Consider the following 21,416-nt stretch of genomic DNA (forward strand, 5'->3'; position numbering starts at 1 on the left):
TGCAAGCCTTTGCTTGCGTCCAGTCCTTCCTTTGGTGCTCTTATAGCCCAGTCATTCTTTTGTTGTTGTCTTCCGAATTCGCTCATTTTATCCACAAACACCATCAAAATGCATTCGAACATCGCTATCACCAGCTTGCTGGCGACAGCATCTCTCATTTCCACTATCATCGCGAAACCGATTTTCAGTCCCAAAATATTCACCTCCTTGGCAGGCCCCGCAGAACCCCAACTCGCGGTATATTGGGTGAGAAATACGTGTTTGACTCGGGGAGCGCTTTGGGCTGATCGTGTATAGGGACAAGGTCCGGGACAGAAACGGTTGGCCGAATTCTGCGCGGACACGACATTGGATATCATCCCCATTGCATTCGTAAACATCTTCCCAGACGAGACGAACGGACCAGGAAACAACTATGGAAATGCCTGTGGCAGCGACCTTTGGGTGACCCCAGATAACAAGCAGACTCAGATGCTCACCCAGTGTTCACAAATCGCCGAGGATATCAAGACTTGTCAGAATGCCGGCAAGAAGATCCTTGCATCGATCGGAGGTGCGGCGCCTGGAACGAACTTCCTCGCCTCGAAGGAGTCTGCCGTTGCATTCGCCGACTTCCTCTGGGGATCGTTTGGCCCTCTCCAGGATCCCACCTTGAAGCAATATCCCCGGCCATTTGGCACGGACACCATTGTGGACGGTTTCGATCTGGACATCGAATCTGGCCCTGATAGCTTCTACTCCGATTTGGTCAACGAATTGAGGGCCAAATTCGCTCAGAGCACCGGCACTTACTACATCTCAGCTGCTCCCCAGTGCGTTGTGCCGGACGCTCACCTCGAAGATGCGATTGCAAACTCCTACATTGATTATCTGTAAGAATGTCTGTTGCGTTGGCCGCGTAAATCATGTTAACAAGGGCCAGGTTCATCCAATTCTATAACACTGACTCCTGCTCCGCAGCCTCGCTATTCAGCTCTGGGTCGCTGAACACAAACACCGACATCACGTTTGGTTGGCAACAGTGGCTCGCAGACAATTCGCAGAACAAGAACATCAAGATATTCCTCGGTCTGCCTGCGTCAACCAGCGCAGCTCATTCGCAAGACTACCTAAGCATTAGCAAGGCCAAGTCCTTGATCGAGGAATATGCATGCTCCGATCAGTACTCGTCTTCCTTCGGAGGCGTCATGCTCTGGGACGCGACCTACTCCGACCAGAACACGGATCCGGATCTCAATGGCCAGAGCTACGCGTACAACATGAAGGAAATCTTCGGTCAGCTCTCTTGCGCGCAGCTACCCCAGGCACCTGCTAGCTCGACAACCACTGTCACCACCATCACCACCACTACAACATCGTCCTTGACCACTACTACCACTCCCCCAACGACGGTTGCTGCCCCGGCAACGTCCACCTCAGCCTCGACAACGACTTCCACCACCACTCATCAGTTTGTCCCAGAAACCACCAGCAGCAGCACAACGTCTGCTTCTCCCGCAGCGTCCAGCTCCAGCACCTGGACGACATCCACTTCCAGCTATAGTCATGTTGCCATTGGCGGTACGACCTCCTCGAGCAGCCCTACCTCAACCACTAGCTCGCACGGCGTACACGTTGGCGTGCCCTCATCCAGCACCTCTAGCAGCCCCAGCACCACCACGACGTCTGCCACCCACCATGCACGCGATGAGACCACTTCCAGCAGCTCCAGCACAACTACCACCACCTACAGCCATCCTGTTGCAGAAGCCACTTCCACTAGCAGCATGAGCGCCACCACAGCATCCTCACATGGCCACGGCGACTCGCACTCCAGCCCCACCTCTTCGGCTGCTGTCGCTTCCACTACCAGCAGCTACTACTGGGGCGATTGGACCTCCTCGGGCAGCAAGCCAGTTGATGCGGCAACGACGAGTGCCGTCACCACATCAAGCTTCGATTGGGCTGACTGGGAGGCCTCCAAATCTTCTTCAACAAGCAAACCGGTTGACCCGGCAACGACCACCTCCAACTTCAATTGGGCTGACTGGGAGGCTTCCAAGACCAGCACCACCACCTCCGACAAGCCCGTCAAGGCCGCCTCCACCTCCACGTCGAGCAGCTCCGACTGGGCTGACTGGGAAAAGACCGCCTCGACGGAAAGCTATACAGCTCCAACAGCCACCGCTGTCATGACACAGACCCTCGTACCTGTCAAGCCCACTGATGGCGCTGCAGCGGTCGATCAACCCTCTGGCCTCTTCAGCGGCTACACTGGCCCATCTTTCATCGTCTCTACTGCCGTCAAGCCGGCCGCGACCTCGGAAGCAGGGCCGTCAGGCTGGAGCGGAAAGTCACAGACCGACTCTCTGGCATCTGTGGCCGCAGCATCGGCGACCAACAGCGGATGGCTCGCTTCATCCTCTGGTTCATCAACTACTCCCGTTGCGCCCGCGACCTTCACAGGTGGCGCGGCCCAGCAGGAGCTACCGGGAACCGTCTTGAGCGTGGCCGCCTGTTTGGCCGTTGCTGTTGTTGGCTTGATCTTGTAGAGCATTTCATGAGCGTGACAATGTAGAAAGAGCGTGGGGGGAAATGTAACGACCATCTTGCATGTATACGTAGCACGGCAGGCTCAGGCAAATCTGGACGCCATCCTTTGCAGCGTGTTTATCACCATATTATCTTCATATATCTGACTTTGAACCACCACATTTAGCGATGTATTGCATATGAATGCCATCGCGAACCCATAGGGCACGACTCATTTGAGAGCATCCATCTTTCAGACCTAATCCTACTTTGTACAGTAGAATGGTCGCCTCGCAACCCTGGTCCAGCACGTGTTTGGTCGACGAATGGGGAAAATTGTTTGCGGTGCGCACGAGAAATTGGAAAATCTTCGGGAGTCGCGCTTCATGATGAATTGATTCTCGTTCCTGCCTCGTACCACCCACATACAGTCCCATGCACGGCACCGCCGCTACGGGCAGAGTGCGTTCTTTCCTTATGTCGCGTTGACTCGCTCTTTCCTCAGTTCTTGTAGCTTTAATCTACCACTCCTTTCACCATGCCAGTCACCCGTACGCAGGCGGGCAAAACACCCAGGTACGCAGTGACGGTGCCCCTTAATGCGCTCCATGCTGACCGAGACCAGGAAAACCGCGCATCCTGACTATGTCGAGACCCCTGGTACATACGGGAAGCCACGATCGCGCAGGTCCACGCCAGCTCCTGAGGATGCGGATATCAGAGAACAAGCCAATGGCGCTGGCGGCGACACGATAGCCGTTAGGGCTGCACGGAAGAGTGGCCGGAAGTCGTCGCAATTCGTCGACGGTGCTGAAGACAAAGAGACGGACGACCATGTTAACGGGTATGCCAACGGGCATGTCAAGTCCGAAAAGTTGAATGGATATGCCAGCAAGGAAGCCCCAAAATCAGAGCGACAAACGTCTTCCGAGAATCTGGTGGACGGATGGCGACCAGGCATGGACCCCAAAATCGATACCTCTGGGCGCTTCGAGTTTGGAGGCTCATGGGGCGTCACGGCCATGATGATCGGCTTTCCAGCCCTGATGTACTACATGTGGATTGGCGCGACATACTACGATGGCCAGTTCCCGGTGCCACGCGATGGAGAGACTTTGCCAGACTTCTTCCGTGGCATGTTCCGCATGGCGTACTACGGCGCCTGGCCCTCAGCGAAAGCCTGGGCGATGTATTGGACCTTCTTTGTTTTCGAAGGCGCTTGCTACTGCTTGATGCCTGGCATCTGGACGAAAGGCAAGCCCTTGCCCCATGAGAACGGACTGAGGCTGGATTACTACTGCAGCGCGATGTGGTCGTGGTGGACGACCATCATCGTGGCGCTTGGTCTTCATTTCTCTGGCCTCTTCAAGCTCTACAACATCATTGACGAGTTCGGTCCGCTCATGTCTGTCGCCATCATTTCAGGCTTTGCGGTTTCAATCATTGCCTATGTCTCGGCAATCTATCGGGGCAAGCAACACCGCATGACCGGATCTCTCATGTACGACTTTTTCATGGGAGCCGAGCTCAATCCACGTATGTTCGGAATCCTCGACTTCAAAATGTTTTTCGAGGTTCGACTGCCATGGTACATCTTGTTCCTGATAACGCTGGGGACGGCTGCCCGACAATACGAAAACTACGGATACGTCTCTGGCGAAGTTGCATTCCTGCTCCTGGCCCACTGGCTGTACGCAAATGCCTGTAGCAAAGGCGAGGAACTCATTGTGCCGACCTGGGATATGTACCACGAGAAATGGGGTTTCATGTTGATTTTCTGGAACCTAGCTGGCGTCCCATTGACGTACTGCCATTGCACCATTTATCTGGCAAACCACCATCCCAGCACCTACCCCTGGAACAAGTACGCCCTTGCTGCACTGTACGCGGCATACCTCTTCGTGTACTGGGTTTGGGACGCGACCAACAGCCAGAAGAACCGGTTCCGGGCGAAGCAATCTGGTGGTGCCGTGACGCGCAAGGCTTTCCCTCAGCTGCCATGGCAGACAGTTCAGAACCCCAAGATCATCACATCAGAGAATGGGGGCACCATCCTTGCTGATGGCTTTTGTGAGTTCCCTGTGAGTTATTTTTGTCACCATACTGACGGCTGCGCAGATGGCTATGCAAGGAAGATTCACTATACCTGTGACCTTTTCTTTGCTTTGTCCTGGGGAGCAGTGACGGGCTTGCGATCACCATTCCCCTGGTTTTACCCTGTCTTCTTCACGGCAATGATTATTCATCGAACCCTGCGAGACATTGAGAAATGTCGGGCCAAGTACGGGAAGGCCTGGGAGGAGTATGAGAGACAAGTGCCGTACCTATTCATACCTGTGAGTCAAACGTCTTCTTTCGCATGACACACGCACAACGTTACTGACCTCTTTCCAGTATGTAATCTAGATCCTCACTGTCTCGTGACTGTCGCCCTTGGCGGAGGTGCGCATTCGCACTTCCATAGATATCTGTTCCATTAGCCACTTCATAGCACCCAAACTTCCTTTCCACCCCCAGTCTTCTAACTTCAAGAGACATCATGCTATATATATATATATGATATGGTACCTGCCCACTGTCCAAGGTAGCCGGCGCGGCATATGTCGACGACATCACACCATCGTCCGCGGTTCATGCAGGATGTCCTTCACTGCCGTCGACACAGCTCGAGACATTTTTGCCGTCGCTCCTCGTCGTCGACCACGACATCATTGAGCTTGGCGCCCACGATGCAGAGGTCATCTTTTTCAACCCTGTTTGGTTCTACTTGCTTGTCTCTGTTTCCAACCTCGACAATATCAAACCCTTTTTTCATCTCCGATCCGCTCGATCAGCCACTCAAAGGCCAATCCACAATTGAGATTGCCAACAACAAGACAGAGGTTCTCCTCAGCGCACCAGCAGGACCCAGAGACACGAGGTAAGTCTGATGGAGCGCTCAAAACTTCGCCTCTAGCTCACTCATCTCCCGCTCCAGTGTGTCGACAACGACCTCCACCTCGACCAAGGCGCTCGTGACAAGGGCAACACCAACACGTACGTCCCTACCGGATTATGACGCTCACGCGAAATAGTAACTGACAGCATATCGCGGAACCAGCAAACTGAAGATGCCAGCGGTCCTCGTTGTCTTCTTCGTCATCGCCCTGGCCATCTTTGGCCTAGAGACTGTGCCAGCACGGTCTATGCGCGACGCGCCGTTGCTCTCGGTTCCCGCCTCCTCGGTTTCTGCTGTCTCGGTCTCTGGCTCTGGGTCCCTGGATCCTTCATTCGTCAACGCCCTGCCATTGTCTGTGACGGGTACTCCCCCGCCACCGCCATCAGTATCCGTTGAGCCATTCGATCTGCCACCAGCAACTATACTGGTGACAATCATCTCTCCGGTGTCGGTGTCGGTGTTGTCCGCCACAGTCACGGTGGTTTCGTTCTCCGTGAGCCTCGTTACAGCGACGGTCACAACAATGCTAGTCACAACGCCGGCGCTGGCTTCTGATCTGGTAGTCACTTCGGTGACTACTGTGACAACAACGACCAGCACCACAACCGGCGCTGTGATCAGTGTGCCGTCGCCCACCACTACCGCGCCACCCTCGCCTTCCCCTCATCAGAACCTCGCCGCCATCCTAGCCGGCACTCTGGGTCCCCTCGCTCTGGTCGCCGCTATTGTGTGCACAGTCTCCTTGGCTGTTATCCGCCGCCGCCGTCGCGCGCGCAGTCAAGTTAACACCTCGACTGTCCGCGATGGTTGGTACGGCTACATTCAGGCTCGGTGTACAGCGTGCGGCGGTCCCAGTAGCGAGGGGAACCCATCTTCGTACACGACGGTGGAGCTACCGCTGTGGCAGTCGCGTGTGTGTGCTCGAGCCCCTCATGCCACTAACGTGGTCGTCGAGGAGGCTCGCATAAGCTGTGACACCGAGCCGTTCCCACCGTTTATGGATGAAGAGGCAGAGCAGCAACGGCAGGAGCGGCGGGAGGTGATGGAGGAGGAAAAGGAGGACGAGGAGGACGAGGAGGACGAGGAGGAGGTGATGGAGGAGGAGAAGGAGGAAGAGGTGGAGGAGGAGGGCTGGAGTGTTGCTGATTATAGCAGCACTAGGAGCGGTGGTGCTGGTGGTGGTAGTGGCAGTGGCAGTGGCAGCGAGGCCGGGGTGTCAGAGACAGGCACCGTTGTTGTGCCTCGGCCTGAGGCCGTTGTTATTGCTGGTGATGCCGGTGGAAACGGTCTACGTCGTCGAGCTGGGTTGGAGAACCTGCGTGGTTAGGCTGGGGTGTTTATGCGTGTGCCTGCGTGGGCTCCGTGTCGTTGTCTACAGCGGCGGCGGCGACGGCGGTGGTAGCGGTGTCGGTTGTTGATCAGGGTGTAGGATGGCCACACCAATAAAGTACAGGACAGCACGGCGTTAGGACAGTACAGTACAATGTCATGCATGCCATGTGATGTGCATGATGAACACGATATGTTTTCTTTCTCATCCGTCCCCTTTCGTGTGTCTGCACTTGTTGTACTTGGTCGTGAAGGGTCCCTTCCTCTCCTCCTCCTCCTCCTCCTCCCATCGTCATTGGGGATTCAGAACAAGCTATATTGTATGAGCAGATTCAACGGTGAGTGAATCTGTGGCGAGCAACCGAGCGTACCAGGGGATCCTGGATAGATCCTGCTATTCCTGGTCTACTTACTTACTTATTTACTTACTTACCTAGCTAGGTACTTTACTTTGCATTTTTCATGGATTCGTTCTTCTTTTTACGGTCACAGCCACAACCACAACCACAACCACAACCACAACCACATCGCCCGCCATGATGGGATTGGCAACAAGGAGCCGGGACCCCCGGTCGGTTTGCAGTACAGTAACCACAGGGTTAAACACCGAACACGGGGGGGAGTTGATAAACAGTACTCGAACAACTACTGGAAAGTGCCGCGAGTGAGGCTGCCATTTGGGGTATTCTCGGTGGACAGCACCGAGAATGACCTAGATGGCCGCTGGAGCCGGCAGAAGCTTGTGCTCCGGAAAGTGGTAGAGGTGCTGTCAAAACTACCTTGTACCCGCTGGGCGAGGAGGCATTGGCTTAAAGAAGAGAGCGAGCGAGCGAGAGAAAGCAAGAGAGAGTCGCTAATTCCATGCTACGGTAATATGCCCCTTGCCAGACGCCTCGTCGCTACGGCAGATACCATGATTCATAAAGTCTACATCTGTTCCGTGCCAACGAGCATACCTTGTGTTAATCCACCCACCCGTTACAGACCCTCCCGCTCCGGCGGCTTTCTCCCGTAAACAATATGCAGACGCGTATACAAGTGGTAGTTTGGGTTCTGTAGATTCTTTCTCGCCCCAGCCAGAAGAACCTCCACCTCGGCGGGATCCCAGCCTAAGACGCGAGTAAATAGGGCGAGGCTGTAAGCTTGCATCGCTTCCGTCATGATCAGACTCATATACCCGCCGAGATCTTTCAGATGCTTTTCCTTGGGCCAGGTTGAGAGCGGGACCTACGACCTCCCTATGAGCCGGTTTGACATTTCTTCCTCAAGAAAGCAAGACACGCACCTTGTAGACCACGTGCTGAACTTCTTGAAAACCTGCTTCGTCGATCATTCCCTTGATTTGTGGGCTGATGTTCATTATTCGCCCGAACTTCTCGGCCGCGGTGCTGAGTTCTGTCTGCCACTAAAGAGCATCAATTATGGTTCAGTGCGCGAGGCTAGAATTGCCATACTGTGTGCCAGGAAGAATCTTCAGGCAGGCTGTCGTCGTCTGTGCTGCCCCAGGCTGCAATTCCCGGGCCATTAGTCTCGCGTATCTCACTGTAGCTCGAAATGCGCCTACCTTCAAAGTCGATCACCTCTACCCATCCCCCGGGTTTAAGGTTGTCCATGCACTGTCGGAAAAGCTTCACCCAGTCGGCTATACTACCGCCCTGGGGGTGAGTCATATCAGCGAGTCTCTGTCAGCATCACAACTCTGCTCCGGTGGATACCCAAAGCAAGACGTCGACGTACCATGTGCCCGAGACGAATATAATCAAAAGTGCGCACAAAAGTCCAGTCTGCCTCACAGTCATCAATCATGAATTGTATGTTGGGCGGGACCCAGGTTGGCTGAATGGGAGAGAGGTCAGTTGCGACGACGTCCGCCATCGGAAACATGTCGGCTATCTGCATTGCCCTGTACTTCATAAGCCATGGTCGTTGTGGCGTCCGGCTGAGCTTACCATATTCCGGTACCGGTGCCAATATCCAGCACTCGTTGAGGTTCTTGGATGGGTGATTTGTACAACTCTCCGCCCAGAACCATAGACTGTACGTGGTGCAACAGGTCAAGTCTTTCCTGCTCTTGCTCATCGTTTGGGGCAAAATATTGGCCGGCTTTGTAAGAGTGATAACGGCGACCGTTCTCGTATTGATAGTCAAAGATGCTGGAGGCTATCGACGTCGACTCCGAGTAGTCTCCGACGCTTTCCGCGTATGCTGAATCGACATCACGGTCGTCGGCCATGACGACCGTGCCTTGGGGGCGAGTACGTTATACCCTGCGGTCCTTGAGATTCATGGTGCTGGAAACGGTGCCTTCCGCTGACTCTGGAGGAAAAGGAAGCGCTCAGACACGGTCGGAGGGTAGCTTAAGGAAACAGCTGATGAGGCTGTGGTGATGAGAGTCCAAGTTGGATGTGGGCACTATCTGACCACAGGCACGACACTTCTCCACTGGGGAGCATGGTGATGAGGGTGTTCGTCCAGGGAGGCGACGCGAGAATTGAATGGAGAGCGAATAGACAGCTCTTCCTGCGCAGGGTCTGCATTCTGACAGGAAACGGTGACAGCTGAGTCCGCGCATGGCATGGACTCCGTACAGGAAGCATAATCAATGGACCGAAGCCACCACGGGACATTGCATCACACCCACGTTGTCCGTGCCCCAGCAAGGGTGGTAGGCGCCATCGCCCGGGGTCGACGCGGTGGCAGCACCCTTATTGGTGAGCAGCCACACAGTGATACGGCAGGAACTCGTCCAAAAGAACGAAAAAGGATTGAGAGCGGAGGATAGAGCATTGAGGAAGGCCCGATCAGCAGCGGTCCACAAGCACATGGTGTTCGTCCTTAGGTCGGCCACTCGTGCATGCGAAACTCTCGCCTGCAATGCTGAGTGGACAATTAGGACGCATTGCGGCCATGCAGCATGGAAGGCATGACTCGTGCAGGCACGCAGCAGGGGGAAAAACTGTGAATCGGTCCTGGAGGAGGAAAGTGAAGGCGATATCAAAGGCGCGCAGGGGAGTTCATGGAGCCCCGCTTCTCGGCATCCACTATGCAGCATCCCAGGCACTTCGGGGCATCTGCTAATTTGCTCCCGGCCGCAAAGTCAGAGCAGGGGCATGCCTAATTATTGTGTATCTCCCAGCCATTTTGCCACCTCCATTCCGGCGCAATCGCCAACTCTAGCAGCATGGTAAATCAGAATCAATGCAACGTTGATTCGCAAGTTACGAGTACCCCTGTTTGTAAACGAAGCGATGGCCCAGCACGAAGACATCCCCGTCGCTTCCGTCGCAGATATGCAGTTGGCTTTATGCGGAGACCATACTCCGTAGTGGCTGTCGCTACGAGCCTACGCGATCGCCAGCTTTGCAGATGTTCTGAGTTCCAGTTCCAGTTCAGGTGAAAGTGAGCGTTCATGTGCACTCTGTGTAAGTCGTATAACTGTCGCATCTGCAGTCTCCTCCCTTGGTTGATCTGCTTCAGAGGTAAGTGAGAGGCGCCGATGGCATTCGACTCTTACCTCAAGCTGGCCGCCTCATTGGCGGTGGCAAGCTTTGGTGGCCTCGCATGCCTGGTCCTCTACCGCGTGTTCTTTCACCCACTGTCGAAAATCCCTGGGCCCAAACTTGCCGCGATCTCGCGCCTTTATGACTTCTACTACGATTGCGTCCTAGGAGGCAAGTTCGTCTTCAAGATCGAGGAGCTACACAAGCAATACGGTGAGTAGAATTGAGGTCTTGCGTTTCTCACAGACACATGAACGCAATGCTCACCAGCAAGCTCGATAGGACCCATTGTGCGCATAGGACCTAATGAGGTACATATCCACGATCCGGACTTCTTTGACGAATTCTATACCGTGACTAGCCGCCTCGACAAAGATGCCTGGTACTATGCATTCGTTGGCTCCAAGGACGCTGGGTTCGGGACCGCCAATGTCGACCTTCATCGCGCCAGGCGCAAGGCCATGAGTCGCTTCTTTGCGGCCTCTGCCATCTCCAACCTCGAGTCATCGTCGCGAGAGAAGGTCTCCCAGCTATGCCTGCGGCTACGTTCCATGCGTGAGGCGGGTAAGCCGGTCAATCTGTCCAACGCTTTTCGCTGTCTGGCTGCCGACTCTGTTACCAACTAGTAGGTCGCCGCGCTTCTGACAATGCCAACAGCACCAGACTCATTCCACGCAGTTGCATGCCGAAAGCCTTCAATCTGCTGGATTCGATTGACTTCGCCGATGACTACAACCGCCAGGCACGTGTGATTTCACATATTGCCGCCTGGCATCGTCACATCCCCATCATTATTCCGGTAAGTTCGTTCTGCTGCTGTTCAGGCTCTGAGCAATGAGCTGGGCTTTCTATCAGCAACAACCAATATCAATATTTGCACCGGACGTGGTGCCGAAACCAATTCTGACCTGCCGAGAACAATAGATATTCATGCGAATGCCAAGGTGGGCAGTCGCTGCGACCTCAACAGAAGGGGCCGTGATGGCTTTCGACTTTCAGACAGTAAGCAAGCACATATGACAGCCAACCGCCGATGACCTGACAATCTACAGGATTTGGCGCGACAAGCCGCCGACGCCGTGCACGCCGAAAAGCGTAGCGACAGATCCGTGCTCGACGGAATTATCAGTTCCGACGCCATCCCGGAAAGCGACAAGAGCGTCGACCGAATCACACAAGAAGCTCGAACGCTTGTCGGAGCTGGCAGCGAGACAACCGGGAATACCCTCGAAACCATCACTTTCCACGTCCTAGCCAACCCCGATAAACTTGATCGGCTGAAGGAAGAATTAGCTCAAGTCGTGGAAACATCCAAAGGCTCGTCAGACCCATTGTCCAACTACAGCACGCTGCAGCACCTGCCGTATCTCACAGCTGTGATCAATGAAGGTCTTCGTATCGCGTGCAGCGTCTCTGGCCGACTTGCAAGAGTAAATCACCGACAAGCGTACACTTACGGCACGTACCTTCTTCCTCCGGGGACAGTCATCAGCATGAACATCCGGAGCAACCATACCTTCGAGCCGGTGTACCCGGAGCCGTTGACGTACAATCCCGAACGTTGGCTGGTCGAAGGTGAAGAGTTGAAGCGGCTGGAAAAGTATTTCGTGCCTTTTGGCCGAGGAGGGAGGAGTTGCATAGGCAAAGAGCTGGCCCTCATGAATCTCTATCTCACCATTGCAGCGTTCTTCCACCACTTTGACGCGGAGCTGTTTGAGACGACAAGGAAGAATATTGAGATTGAGCATGACTATTTCTCTCCGTTTCCGGCGGTTGACTCAAAGGGCTTGCGGGTCATGCTCAAGTGAGGAGGACTGAGTCGACATGTCACATATAGGCGAGTGCACCTTCGGCATACGGGTTTCCCTGTACATAAGGCCAACTTCATCAGGAGGTGGATAGAGGGGCACCTCCAGAATGCGAAGCTGTAACGGTGGGGGCCAGCACCAATACGGCTGCTTGCTACCCGATATACGAAATACGGGGCCACGGGCGTACGCGGAAACCGGTATCTCTCGGCTAATAATAGCCCGGCCGTGAAGCTTCAGACGGAGCCTTCTATTCTTCTGTGACCTGGCGTTAATATAGAGGAACTGTTCTGCCTAGCTTGTTGCTGTCCATGAAAAGGTTGCGAAATAGATTTTCCTCGAGCTTGCTTTCTAGACCGACCTCGCCGCCGCGTGGTTTGCCTTGCAATAGAACGCGTCGATCCGGACCATCACCTCCGACACCGTTGCCAGATTTCCCATCATGGGCCTGGAACGCAATTTTGCTGGCGATCCAAAGGCGCATTTGGGATACTGGGGCCCTCCCACGTCTGTCGCCAAGTGAGTCCCGTGCACAGTTCCCAGCCAAGCCGACATCTGCTAACCAGACGCCACCAGCTTTTGCGAGGAAGACTACTCGGTCACGCTCTATGTTGGCGAGTTTGTCAACAGCTTCACCAACCTAGCATATGGTGCGGGCCCCTTTCAAACAAGCGGCACCTCCAGCTTAAGCTCGAGCTAACTTTTGCAACTCCAGTCTACTGGGCGTTCCGTACGCTGCTGCCGGGAGAGAACCTGCTCACCCAGCCCAGCAACCTCGCTCTCTTCTTCGTCGGTGTCACGTCTCTACTCTTTCACCTCACGCTGAAATACGAGACCCAAGTCTGCGACGACCTGTCCATGTTCTGGGTCTGTGCAGCCCTGGTGCACGAACTGTACACGCTGGGATGGTCACGATCCGCCAAACTGGCCTTTGGATCGGTTTTGACGATCGCGCTCGGGATCATTAGCGGCTACCACTACGCGCTGCATCAGCTGTGGCTTCACAACACGACGTTTATTGCCTTGGTCACTGCCATCTGGCCGCGGGTGCTGTATCTTGTTCGCACTCGATTCAAGGGGGAGGTCAAGCGATACTGGACCGGCGAGTTCCGGGTGGGTGGTCTGTGCTTCCTCATGGGCTTCGTGGTGTGGGTATTGGACTCGGCTTATTGCGGCGCCTTGCGCGATGCCAGGAAGGCGTTGGGCATTCCGTTGGGGTTTCTCCTCGAGTTGCATGGGTGGTGGCATGTTCTCACCGCCGTGGGAGCTGGATATTGCATCCGAGTCACCAAGGTGCTGACGAAAGAGCAGCAGTCGCCTTGAAGTCAAGGATGATCCAGGTGATCCGTCTGGTGCCTGCAGATTCGCTTGATCGAAACAAGCGAGCGCGGTCGATCATCAGATTCACGTCAATCTGAGTCAAGTGGTGGATGCACATGGGAGACGCCAGCGGGTACTTCGTCCCTCGGTGGAGGGTATGCGTTCACCACCTTACGCAATCTTGCTCTTCCCAAGCAGCTCGTAGAGCCTGGGCTGGTTCAAAGGACCGCGCTGTAGAAGATGAAGATCAAGCACTGGCCGGGGGACGGCTCCCGATCTGGAGTACGGAAGACAAGCATGATAGATGAGATGAAGAGGATATAGATGGGGTGGGGTTAGTAAGTAGGACTGAGTGGAGAGGCCAACAGATCATCCTAAAGTACTCTTTAGGCACCGATTTCACCGACACTAAAAGTACGGAGTACTAGGTAATTGATTGTACAGGCACTGCCCCGCCAGCTTATTGGTGGACTTTTCCCCTCCCCCTCCGCGACAGAAGCTTTTCCTTCTTCTCCCGACGCGATAAGCTCAACGTCAGTTGTTTTCCGATTGGTCGCGTCCTCGTCACTCTGACATCAAACTTGATACATTACATATCGAAGCAAATATCGTCGAGAAGAGTCGTACTTACAGTTTCCAGTCTCAACTAGGACATCGAAGCTGAACGTCGAATTCCAATTCCTGAAACTCTTGGCCTTGTCCTAGAAACGTCCATTGATTGAAAGACTAACTCCAAAAGACAGAGAGTGGGTGTGAGAATAGTATGTTGGCTGTGGTTGTTCTGTGGTGGTATAAGGTCAATTTGTCGATGTAAATTGCCAATAGTAAGAGAGGTGAATGTCCACGCAGGATCAATTGCTCTCGAAATCGTTAACTCGTAACATTCAAACCCACATCAATGGCCTCCAACGCTTGATCAAGTGTGCCGGTGGATGAGGAAAGCTCTCACCGGAGACGGTGTGGGTACTAGCATGGTGGGTAGAGCCAGATGCTGCGAAGAGGGAGGCTGATCGAGCAGGTGCGTTTGTACGCTTCCCGGCCATTCTCCCATCGATACTAGAATCGTGGATCGCTCCATTCAGCAAGCGCTAGCTTCACAACAGGCTGTTGATCCCTGTTGCTGTACCACCAAGCTTTCCGACACTCTAGCAAAGATTTAAAGACATTCGTTGTCCCCCGTGTCCGGAGTCAACATTCTCCAGGAAACATCATTTTCGTGTTTGAAGGACGCGTCACTCCGCCTGGGTTCGTTGAAGTATGGCCAGAGAGTCCAGGCTACCCCGATGAACAGACTGTGCAGGACCACATCGTGGATTGCAATCTTGCCGTTCGTCTTGGATTTGCTCCTCGGTGGGACCAACCGCGCGCATCAGGACGCCCACGATCGCAGGAAAGAGTTAGGAAGGACACAAAAACGATTTGTCGAACATAGCATTGACAAGGAAGGATTATTTGAGAAAGCCTGGTAGATCCTCATGACTCAACAAGAGACTCCTCAGCTACTGCTGAGTTGAAGAATTTGAACGATGGTTGAGATGGTGAACGTGATCAGGCACCTCAATCTCGCCACGATCGACGCATTTGTTCAATTGTTGCTCGTCTGCTTGTCGCCCGAAACCTTCCCCCTGCAGAACGCAAGACTCACCATATGAGCAACTTGTTTTCGAATCCATTCTGAAGTTGACTGTCTCGGGCATGTATCATGCGACGACGGACTGTGCACCGGGGACCGGAACGGTCCAATCAACGGATCTTAGATAGAGTGACGAATGGTCAACGACAATGGTTTCAAGGCCGGCCCGCACGCTGCCTTGCTCTTGGTATCGGCTCTTTGTCAGTGCGCGGAGCTGTCATGAACAAAGTCTCAATGTGCAGCTAGGGGTGAATTTAACGAGCGACTGAGGCACAAAGGCCAGCTTTGGCAGATGCACGAAAGGGAAAACAGATGGAGACGCGTCATTTTGGATGGAATCAATTGTACAGGGGAGCATAGTCACCTGTAAAGCATTATTCACAACTCAAGACACTCGAGACTTTCACATCTCTCACCGTCAGCGAGTTTTATCGAGTTCACATCACGCGGGCCTCGAAGCAACCAGAAATAGCAGCATCGTAAGCCCCGTAGAGCGCTGCCGGCCTTTTTAGCTGTCTAAGCTCATCGACGTGCCTCGAGGGGAAGCAGCCCGCTTTGTTACCAAACCTAGCACCATCGAACTGACGCCCTCTTGCAGGCAACTCAATGCTGAGGTAGACTTTTCTTAGGGTACACGCCGAAGATGCAAACTTCATCGCCTTCGCTCGTCCCCAACGTTCGACCATTGTCACAGTACAGTCTCAGCAACTGCCACACTTCGAACTCGCAGTGGGCGCGGGAAAGAGGAGCATAAACTAGCCTGTGTGGTTGCTTTCTTGCCGGCACTTATCTGTCACAAATTCTTCACTGGCTACGCTCCATTTATCCATCCATTGCTTCAAAAGATAGCCAGTGCGTTGGGGGGACTGCCAACGGCTCCAGGAATATTCAGTGGAATGCTTGTGATCAAGAAGCTGTACCTTTTGAACTTGGCACATGTCTTCGAGAGCTCTTTCAGGTCCCAAAGCTCGCCGATATTGAGACCGAACAGAGACAAGAAGTACTGGTGCAAGACTAATCATCGGGTTAGTAGGAGCATGCATATCATCGGCTGATCTTGAAAACGACCTACCCAGCTGGTTAATGGCACCCTCGCTCCCATCCTCTAGTGTAGGAGGGACTTGCTCAAAGGCAATCGCATCACCCGCAACAGCTGCAAAGTGGTGATTCCAAAACCATTTTGCGGTCGCCACTGATCCGTATACGCCGCATGTTCTGTGACTGCTGAGTAATTTCTGTTGCTCCTCTCCAGTTTTTGCCGATGCCAGTTCCTCCGTGAAACCTGTTCTGACAATCAGGATGTCGCCTTGTCGAAGCTGAACACCTTCCCATTCTGCAACCTTCTCGAGATCCTCGACGTAGATCTTGTCGTTATCAAAGCAGTTGAACTGGATGTCGTGAGCGACAGCATACGCTCGGTAATCAAGCAGGACACCTCGGCCAACAAGGCCACCCCGCTCATGCCAGTGATTCAGAGTGGGAATTGCCTTCTCCAAGTCCACCTTGCCAAAGGGCTGTCTCAGAGAATCGACGGTAGGCTTGACGCCATTATACCCCAAACCTGTTGCTTGGTGGGTAAAATGTGCAAGGCTATCCCACTGAGATGAAGCCTGCGTGTTAAACTCGACCTCATCGTCGTATCCATGCAGTCTAAGAGCAGGGTTCGGACTGTCCATGAACGAAAGCACGTTGTGAACCAAGCCTTTCCGAGCAAATCCAGGAGTCTCAATCAGTGCCAAGCTACAGTTTAAAGATACAGAAATCCCCTCTTGCACTTCCTTGACTGCTTCCTTCACAACAGCAGGGGTGAGGAGATTAAGGCACCCGAGGTGGTCTTTCTTGCCGTCCTTGTCAAAGATACCCCAGGCACAACCCTGGGGCATACCTTCGACCTTCGGCAGAGAATCAAAGTCGGGCAAATTGCTGTAGTCGGCCATGTCGGGGGTGATTGCGTAGCCTTGGCGAGCTTCGGTTACGTTTCAAGATGTGCATAGATCATGAAAGGACAAGAAAAGTCGTGGAAGGAAGGCAAACGGTGGCCTAGTTTAAATCAGGATTTGTGGCACGACGGGAAAGATCGAGTGCTGAGGATAGCCGCCCTGACGCGGCGAAGAAACCGAGGTAAGCGTCCCGCCCTAACGTTTGCGAACATATACGGAGTACGCAACAATGCATTACCCACAGCTGGCCTATCACTGGCTACCATTTTCACAATCCGGGGACAGTACTTTCTCGGCTCGCGTGGGGAACAAATCTATGACAGTCGCTCAGGCACGCATCTCAGATGTCCGGAGTATCGGGACATCCACCGTGGCCTCTTTTCCGGGGCGTGTTCCTTCCCCACTCGAGACTACAATGTAACTCAAGTAATAGCCACTTGCTCCATGTGATGCTTAACAGACCAGAGATCGAACCAGACAATCCCCTGACGTGGACTGGAGTTGGGAACATCTCCAACGCATAGATATAGGTCGTAGCATCAATACTGAGGAAACAATATGTAAGAAGAGAAGGAAGATCGCGCCACCTGCAATGCTTCCGCTACCCGTTTTCTGAAACATGGACACCATGATACGCTCGCCAAACTAGAGCAAGGTCTATCCCAGCAAAATCAATCACTACTTGGGTCACTAAAGTAGTTCACAGACACCATCTGGACTCACTGAGCATCCGTGTCCGCTCACCTCTGTCCACCCGCACCAGAGGACTGTCTGTTTCGGTCTCTAACCAGTTGCACATGGAGCGACTGGCTAGTTCTCTACTGGGGCTTCTTCCACGCGGTCCTGGTCGAGCAATGTCCTTTGGGAGCTTAAAACAGCTTCTGCAAAGAACCTTTTACACTTACGCCACGTCGGGACTTCTGATAGACAAAGAAACACCCATGGTCAAGCAAAGAGGGACCAGACATTGCTTTCGCAATCCGCCACTGGGCACCAGCAGCTTTCACGCAATAAAAGGCAAGGTCCATCCGGCTGGAGCTTGCATGACCAAAGCAGCTTTAATCCGACATGTATACCCAATAGGAGTCCGCGGATCTTGGGCGGAGCAATCTCCCCCGGCATGAAGGGTCAAGGGCGACTAGTGCACCCGATTTCTATATTAGCCACGATGCAAGATTTGCAGCTCGGGTGCAGCGTACCTATGCCCATTCCGGTAGCAAATCTCGCTGCTAGGGCCATGCCGATGTTGATACTGCCCACGTGTAGAGCACCGCCGACGACTGACAGGACAGCAGCTCCAAGCAAACCTCTACGCCAGCCCAGCATAGCTATTGATTTGATGCAAGAGAGTGCTCCGACCAAGCCTCCACCTTGGAAGAGGACGTTGACGGCACCAATCAGATCAGCATCATTCGTACGGATTCCCAACTCGAAATACGATATGAGATCACGGCTGGCCAAAAGTGGCTGCGGTGAATGCCGGCGCGGTAACCCTTGTCAAACTGCCGAGCGCGACGCAGAGCACAATCAATATCAAAGGAAACTTGGTCAATTCATTATTCGCACCGAGACTTGACTTAGCAAGCGGATAACGGATGCCGACAAAGCCGTAGCTAGAAGCTGTCCTTGGTTGCGGGTCCACAGCACCGGCAATGGTCCCTGAAGCTGTAAGTAATTGTGGTACGACCCGGGGACTTCATGCGGGGGCATAACCGAAGTGTGGGCTCAGTGATTGGCCCCGAATTGGGCTTTACGTACTCCGTACAGCGGCAGTCTTCTTGATCCAATCCCCGTGTAAACCTCGGTCTCTCCCAACCACGGGTAGTGCACGGGTACATATAGCCGATATGGTGGTGACGCTAAAGCACATCTGTCTTTGTTTCCACAGCAACCGCGGCAAAGAGCATCAGAAAGTCACATGCTCTGCCATACCACGTTGACAGCGAAGTGATATCTGCCGACAGCGATGGATGCATAGCATCAGGAGCAAATGTACGGCTCATGTCGTCAAGGGGAGCCAGGATATGTAAAATCAAACTGGACTCTACAGGTGTGGCTGGGCATGATGTGGAATCAGTTACGTTTGACGGAGAGAAGGAGTCGGTCTCTTCCGGTTTAGTAGGCTGAAGAGCCGATGACCACTTGCTTCACAGTTGATTCTCGGCTTTAGACCACCAAATTACAAGGTGCCTAGGTAAGTTGCCAACGTTTGTAGCTGTTTGCCCAGAATGTCGCTCCGAGAGTAGTATGCGGGGTAGGTCCACCCAATCCGAGATCAGATATAGCTGGCGTGCTCTGCATATCCTGGGGACACGAACCGGCAAAGACTTCGACTACACCCACACGTCGTTAAGCAATCATCTCAGCATGCCGAACACCAAGACGGTCCGAGTTCCACACCTCTTTGGAACGGATGCTGCGTACCAGATGCCCAGGGCGTATGACCCGACCAAGCCAACATGTGTGCTCGTCAACAGCTTCACCATGACATCCGCTCTGTACGAGGCCCAATACAAGAACGAGGCCCTCCTCAATACCATGAACATCATTGCCGTGGAACCTCTGGGCCATGGTGAGACGCGAACGAGCACTGAGACCTTTACCTACTGGGACACGGCAATCATGATCTTTCAAGTCCTTGACGCATTAGATATCAAGGGCAAAGTATTCGCGCTGGGCACCAGTCAAGGCGGGTGGATAGTGGTTCGGATGGCCCTTCTACAGCCACAGCGCATTGCTGGTATTCTTCCACTCGGGACAAGCATGGATTACGAAAGTGAACGGTCGCGTCAGCTGGGCAACTTCGACTGCCTCAGCACGCTGGCTGGGCCGATCAAGGAGCTCCAATCCAACGTACCGACGCCAGACTTCGTGATCTCTCAGGAATTCCGCAATTTCCCGATTTACGTAGGGTTTGGAAAGGACATTGACGAGAAGACCGCCAACTTCTGGAACGAAGAGATGAAGAGGAACTACAGTGGCGATGCCGGGCGAAAGCGCTTGAAGGAAGTCACGATCAATTTGAGAGATCGAGATGGACTTCACAACAGGCTGTATGAGGTGCGGTGTCCAGTGTTGTGGCTGCACGGTACAAAAGATCCTGCATACTGCGTGCCGAATGCGCAAGACGAAATCAAGATGTTTGTAAACTCGCCGGATGCGCAGCTTAAGGTCGTGGAGGGAGGTCAGCATTACCTTAGTGCCAGCCATCCAGAAGTGGTCGATCAGGAGCTGATGGACTTTGTGCTCAAGTACAGCAAGAGCGACAATTAGTGTATGTGAGCGGTATCCAGGAGCGCGTGGAAGGGCTGATGTAGATAGGGTAGCTCTGAAGTCCTCGCGAGTATCAATTTCTGACCCTGGGAAAAAGTCGGCGTCATTATCTGCTATCGAAGTCCTGACAATAAATGGAAGCTGCCTCGCCCTGGAATCGTGAACAATGTGCCGGATCTTCCATTACATTTACGCAAATGAAATAATCCTCTGATCCCCGGTAGAGGTTATGTGATTGGAAGAGCCACTGAGCCTGTGGCGACGGAGCGGCTTCATGTACAGCGGAATGTTATCTAGTTTCGTTGGCTTCCTATCGTTGCAGAAAATTCTCAAGGGTCCAACATCGGTGTTGGTGCTTGACAGTTTACTTGACGAGTAAGGCACCGCATTGGTGACGAACCCCCTACTACCAAAGGCTTGGCGATAACTACCTGGATATAAAACTTTAGGACATTTCTATAGTCCTTTGAAATGACCACCTTGTGCTTCCACAACCACAGCGTCGAGGCCAGCGGCTGGTAACATAGATCTCCTAGGGAATGTTCCCCATTCGCAACATTACGCCTAAGCACTCGCCGGACCCAAGGCATCAACCCGCAGAATGGCCCCAAACGAATCATCCGGCAGGTTCGCGGAGCACTTCAAGAGACTCGCTGCTAACTTCCCCCAAGATGGAAACTGCTTCCTCGAACGTGCTTTGTATGAATAGGTCCACGTAGTCGCTACGCAGGCTCCAGGTGTCACGATTGAAGATGTTCTAGTCCCAGCCGACGGGCTCGATATACCCTGCAAATGGTTCAGACCACAGGCGACATCGTCAGCCAAAAACGTCATACTCTTTATGCATGGCGGTGGGTTCAGGTACAGAGTCGTTCTCGATCGACCCGTCGGTTGACTAACAACCCCTAGCTTCGGCTCTCCGAGCGGCCACCGCAAGCTCAGCGCTCATCTCGCGCTGGCATCGAACTGCCTCCTGCTAAGCGTCGACTACCGCCTCAGCCCGGAGATCCAGTTTCCCGCCACCCTCGATGACTGCATTATCTTACAAGAATACGGTAAACTGTAGGATGCAGAGTTCATTCTATCAACCCACACTTCGATGTGTGGCTACTTTGCTACAAGATACATGTGAAGACAGCTTCGAGAGAGTCGGGGCAATCTCCT

At 53.6% G+C, this 21,416-nt stretch overlaps 9 protein-coding genes across 9 annotated transcripts; 7 read left to right on the forward strand and 2 right to left on the reverse strand.

Moving 5' to 3' along the window:
- Window positions 1–108: 108 nt before the first annotated feature.
- On the forward strand, window positions 109–2,531 carry A1O7_04929 (uncharacterized protein; the record flags this gene model as incomplete). Its single annotated transcript, XM_007758939.1, has 3 exons — window positions 109–246; window positions 298–872; window positions 923–2,531. 3 exons carry the CDS (start codon window positions 109–111, stop codon window positions 2,529–2,531), a joined length of 2,322 nt encoding a protein of 773 aa, XP_007757129.1.
- Window positions 2,532–3,049: 518 nt separating this feature from the next.
- Window positions 3,050–4,935, forward strand: A1O7_04930 (uncharacterized protein; the record flags this gene model as incomplete). Its single annotated transcript, XM_007758940.1, has 4 exons — window positions 3,050–3,087; window positions 3,137–4,581; window positions 4,630–4,847; window positions 4,918–4,935. 4 exons carry the CDS (start codon window positions 3,050–3,052, stop codon window positions 4,933–4,935), a joined length of 1,719 nt encoding a protein of 572 aa, XP_007757130.1.
- A 686-nt stretch (window positions 4,936–5,621) lies between these two features.
- Window positions 5,622–6,776, forward strand: A1O7_04931 (uncharacterized protein; the record flags this gene model as incomplete). Its single annotated transcript, XM_007758941.1, has 1 exon — window positions 5,622–6,776. The coding sequence occupies one exon, from the start codon at window positions 5,622–5,624 to the stop codon at window positions 6,774–6,776; it is 1,155 nt and encodes a 384-aa protein (XP_007757131.1).
- A 980-nt stretch (window positions 6,777–7,756) lies between these two features.
- Window positions 7,757–9,011, reverse strand: A1O7_04932 (uncharacterized protein; the record flags this gene model as incomplete). The annotated part of the gene is made up of 6 exons (XM_007758942.1): window positions 7,757–8,005; window positions 8,064–8,183; window positions 8,233–8,285; window positions 8,343–8,433; window positions 8,516–8,681; window positions 8,728–9,011. The coding sequence occupies 6 exons, from the start codon at window positions 9,009–9,011 to the stop codon at window positions 7,757–7,759; spliced, it is 963 nt and encodes a 320-aa protein (XP_007757132.1).
- A 1,263-nt stretch (window positions 9,012–10,274) lies between these two features.
- On the forward strand, window positions 10,275–12,086 carry A1O7_04933 (uncharacterized protein; the record flags this gene model as incomplete). Its single annotated transcript, XM_007758943.1, has 5 exons — window positions 10,275–10,491; window positions 10,561–10,903; window positions 10,957–11,077; window positions 11,203–11,280; window positions 11,331–12,086. The coding sequence occupies 5 exons, from the start codon at window positions 10,275–10,277 to the stop codon at window positions 12,084–12,086; spliced, it is 1,515 nt and encodes a 504-aa protein (XP_007757133.1).
- Window positions 12,087–12,528: 442 nt separating this feature from the next.
- On the forward strand, window positions 12,529–13,409 carry A1O7_04934 (uncharacterized protein; the record flags this gene model as incomplete). Its single annotated transcript, XM_007758944.1, has 3 exons — window positions 12,529–12,605; window positions 12,663–12,736; window positions 12,802–13,409. 3 exons carry the CDS (start codon window positions 12,529–12,531, stop codon window positions 13,407–13,409), a joined length of 759 nt encoding a protein of 252 aa, XP_007757134.1.
- A 2,468-nt stretch (window positions 13,410–15,877) lies between these two features.
- Window positions 15,878–16,976, reverse strand: A1O7_04935 (uncharacterized protein; the record flags this gene model as incomplete). Its single annotated transcript, XM_007758945.1, has 2 exons — window positions 15,878–16,053; window positions 16,112–16,976. The coding sequence occupies 2 exons, from the start codon at window positions 16,974–16,976 to the stop codon at window positions 15,878–15,880; spliced, it is 1,041 nt and encodes a 346-aa protein (XP_007757135.1).
- A 2,370-nt stretch (window positions 16,977–19,346) lies between these two features.
- On the forward strand, window positions 19,347–20,252 carry A1O7_04936 (uncharacterized protein; the record flags this gene model as incomplete). The annotated part of the gene is made up of 1 exon (XM_007758946.1): window positions 19,347–20,252. One exon carries the CDS (start codon window positions 19,347–19,349, stop codon window positions 20,250–20,252), a length of 906 nt encoding a protein of 301 aa, XP_007757136.1.
- A 601-nt stretch (window positions 20,253–20,853) lies between these two features.
- Window positions 20,854–21,318, forward strand: A1O7_04937 (uncharacterized protein; the record flags this gene model as incomplete). The annotated part of the gene is made up of 3 exons (XM_007758947.1): window positions 20,854–20,951; window positions 21,014–21,103; window positions 21,162–21,318. The coding sequence occupies 3 exons, from the start codon at window positions 20,854–20,856 to the stop codon at window positions 21,316–21,318; spliced, it is 345 nt and encodes a 114-aa protein (XP_007757137.1).
- Window positions 21,319–21,416: the final 98 nt, after the last annotated feature.

Source organism: Cladophialophora yegresii (assembly GCF_000585515.1).
Source record: "Cladophialophora yegresii CBS 114405 chromosome Unknown aczIN-supercont1.3, whole genome shotgun sequence".
NCBI lineage: Eukaryota > Fungi > Ascomycota > Eurotiomycetes > Chaetothyriales > Herpotrichiellaceae > Cladophialophora > Cladophialophora yegresii.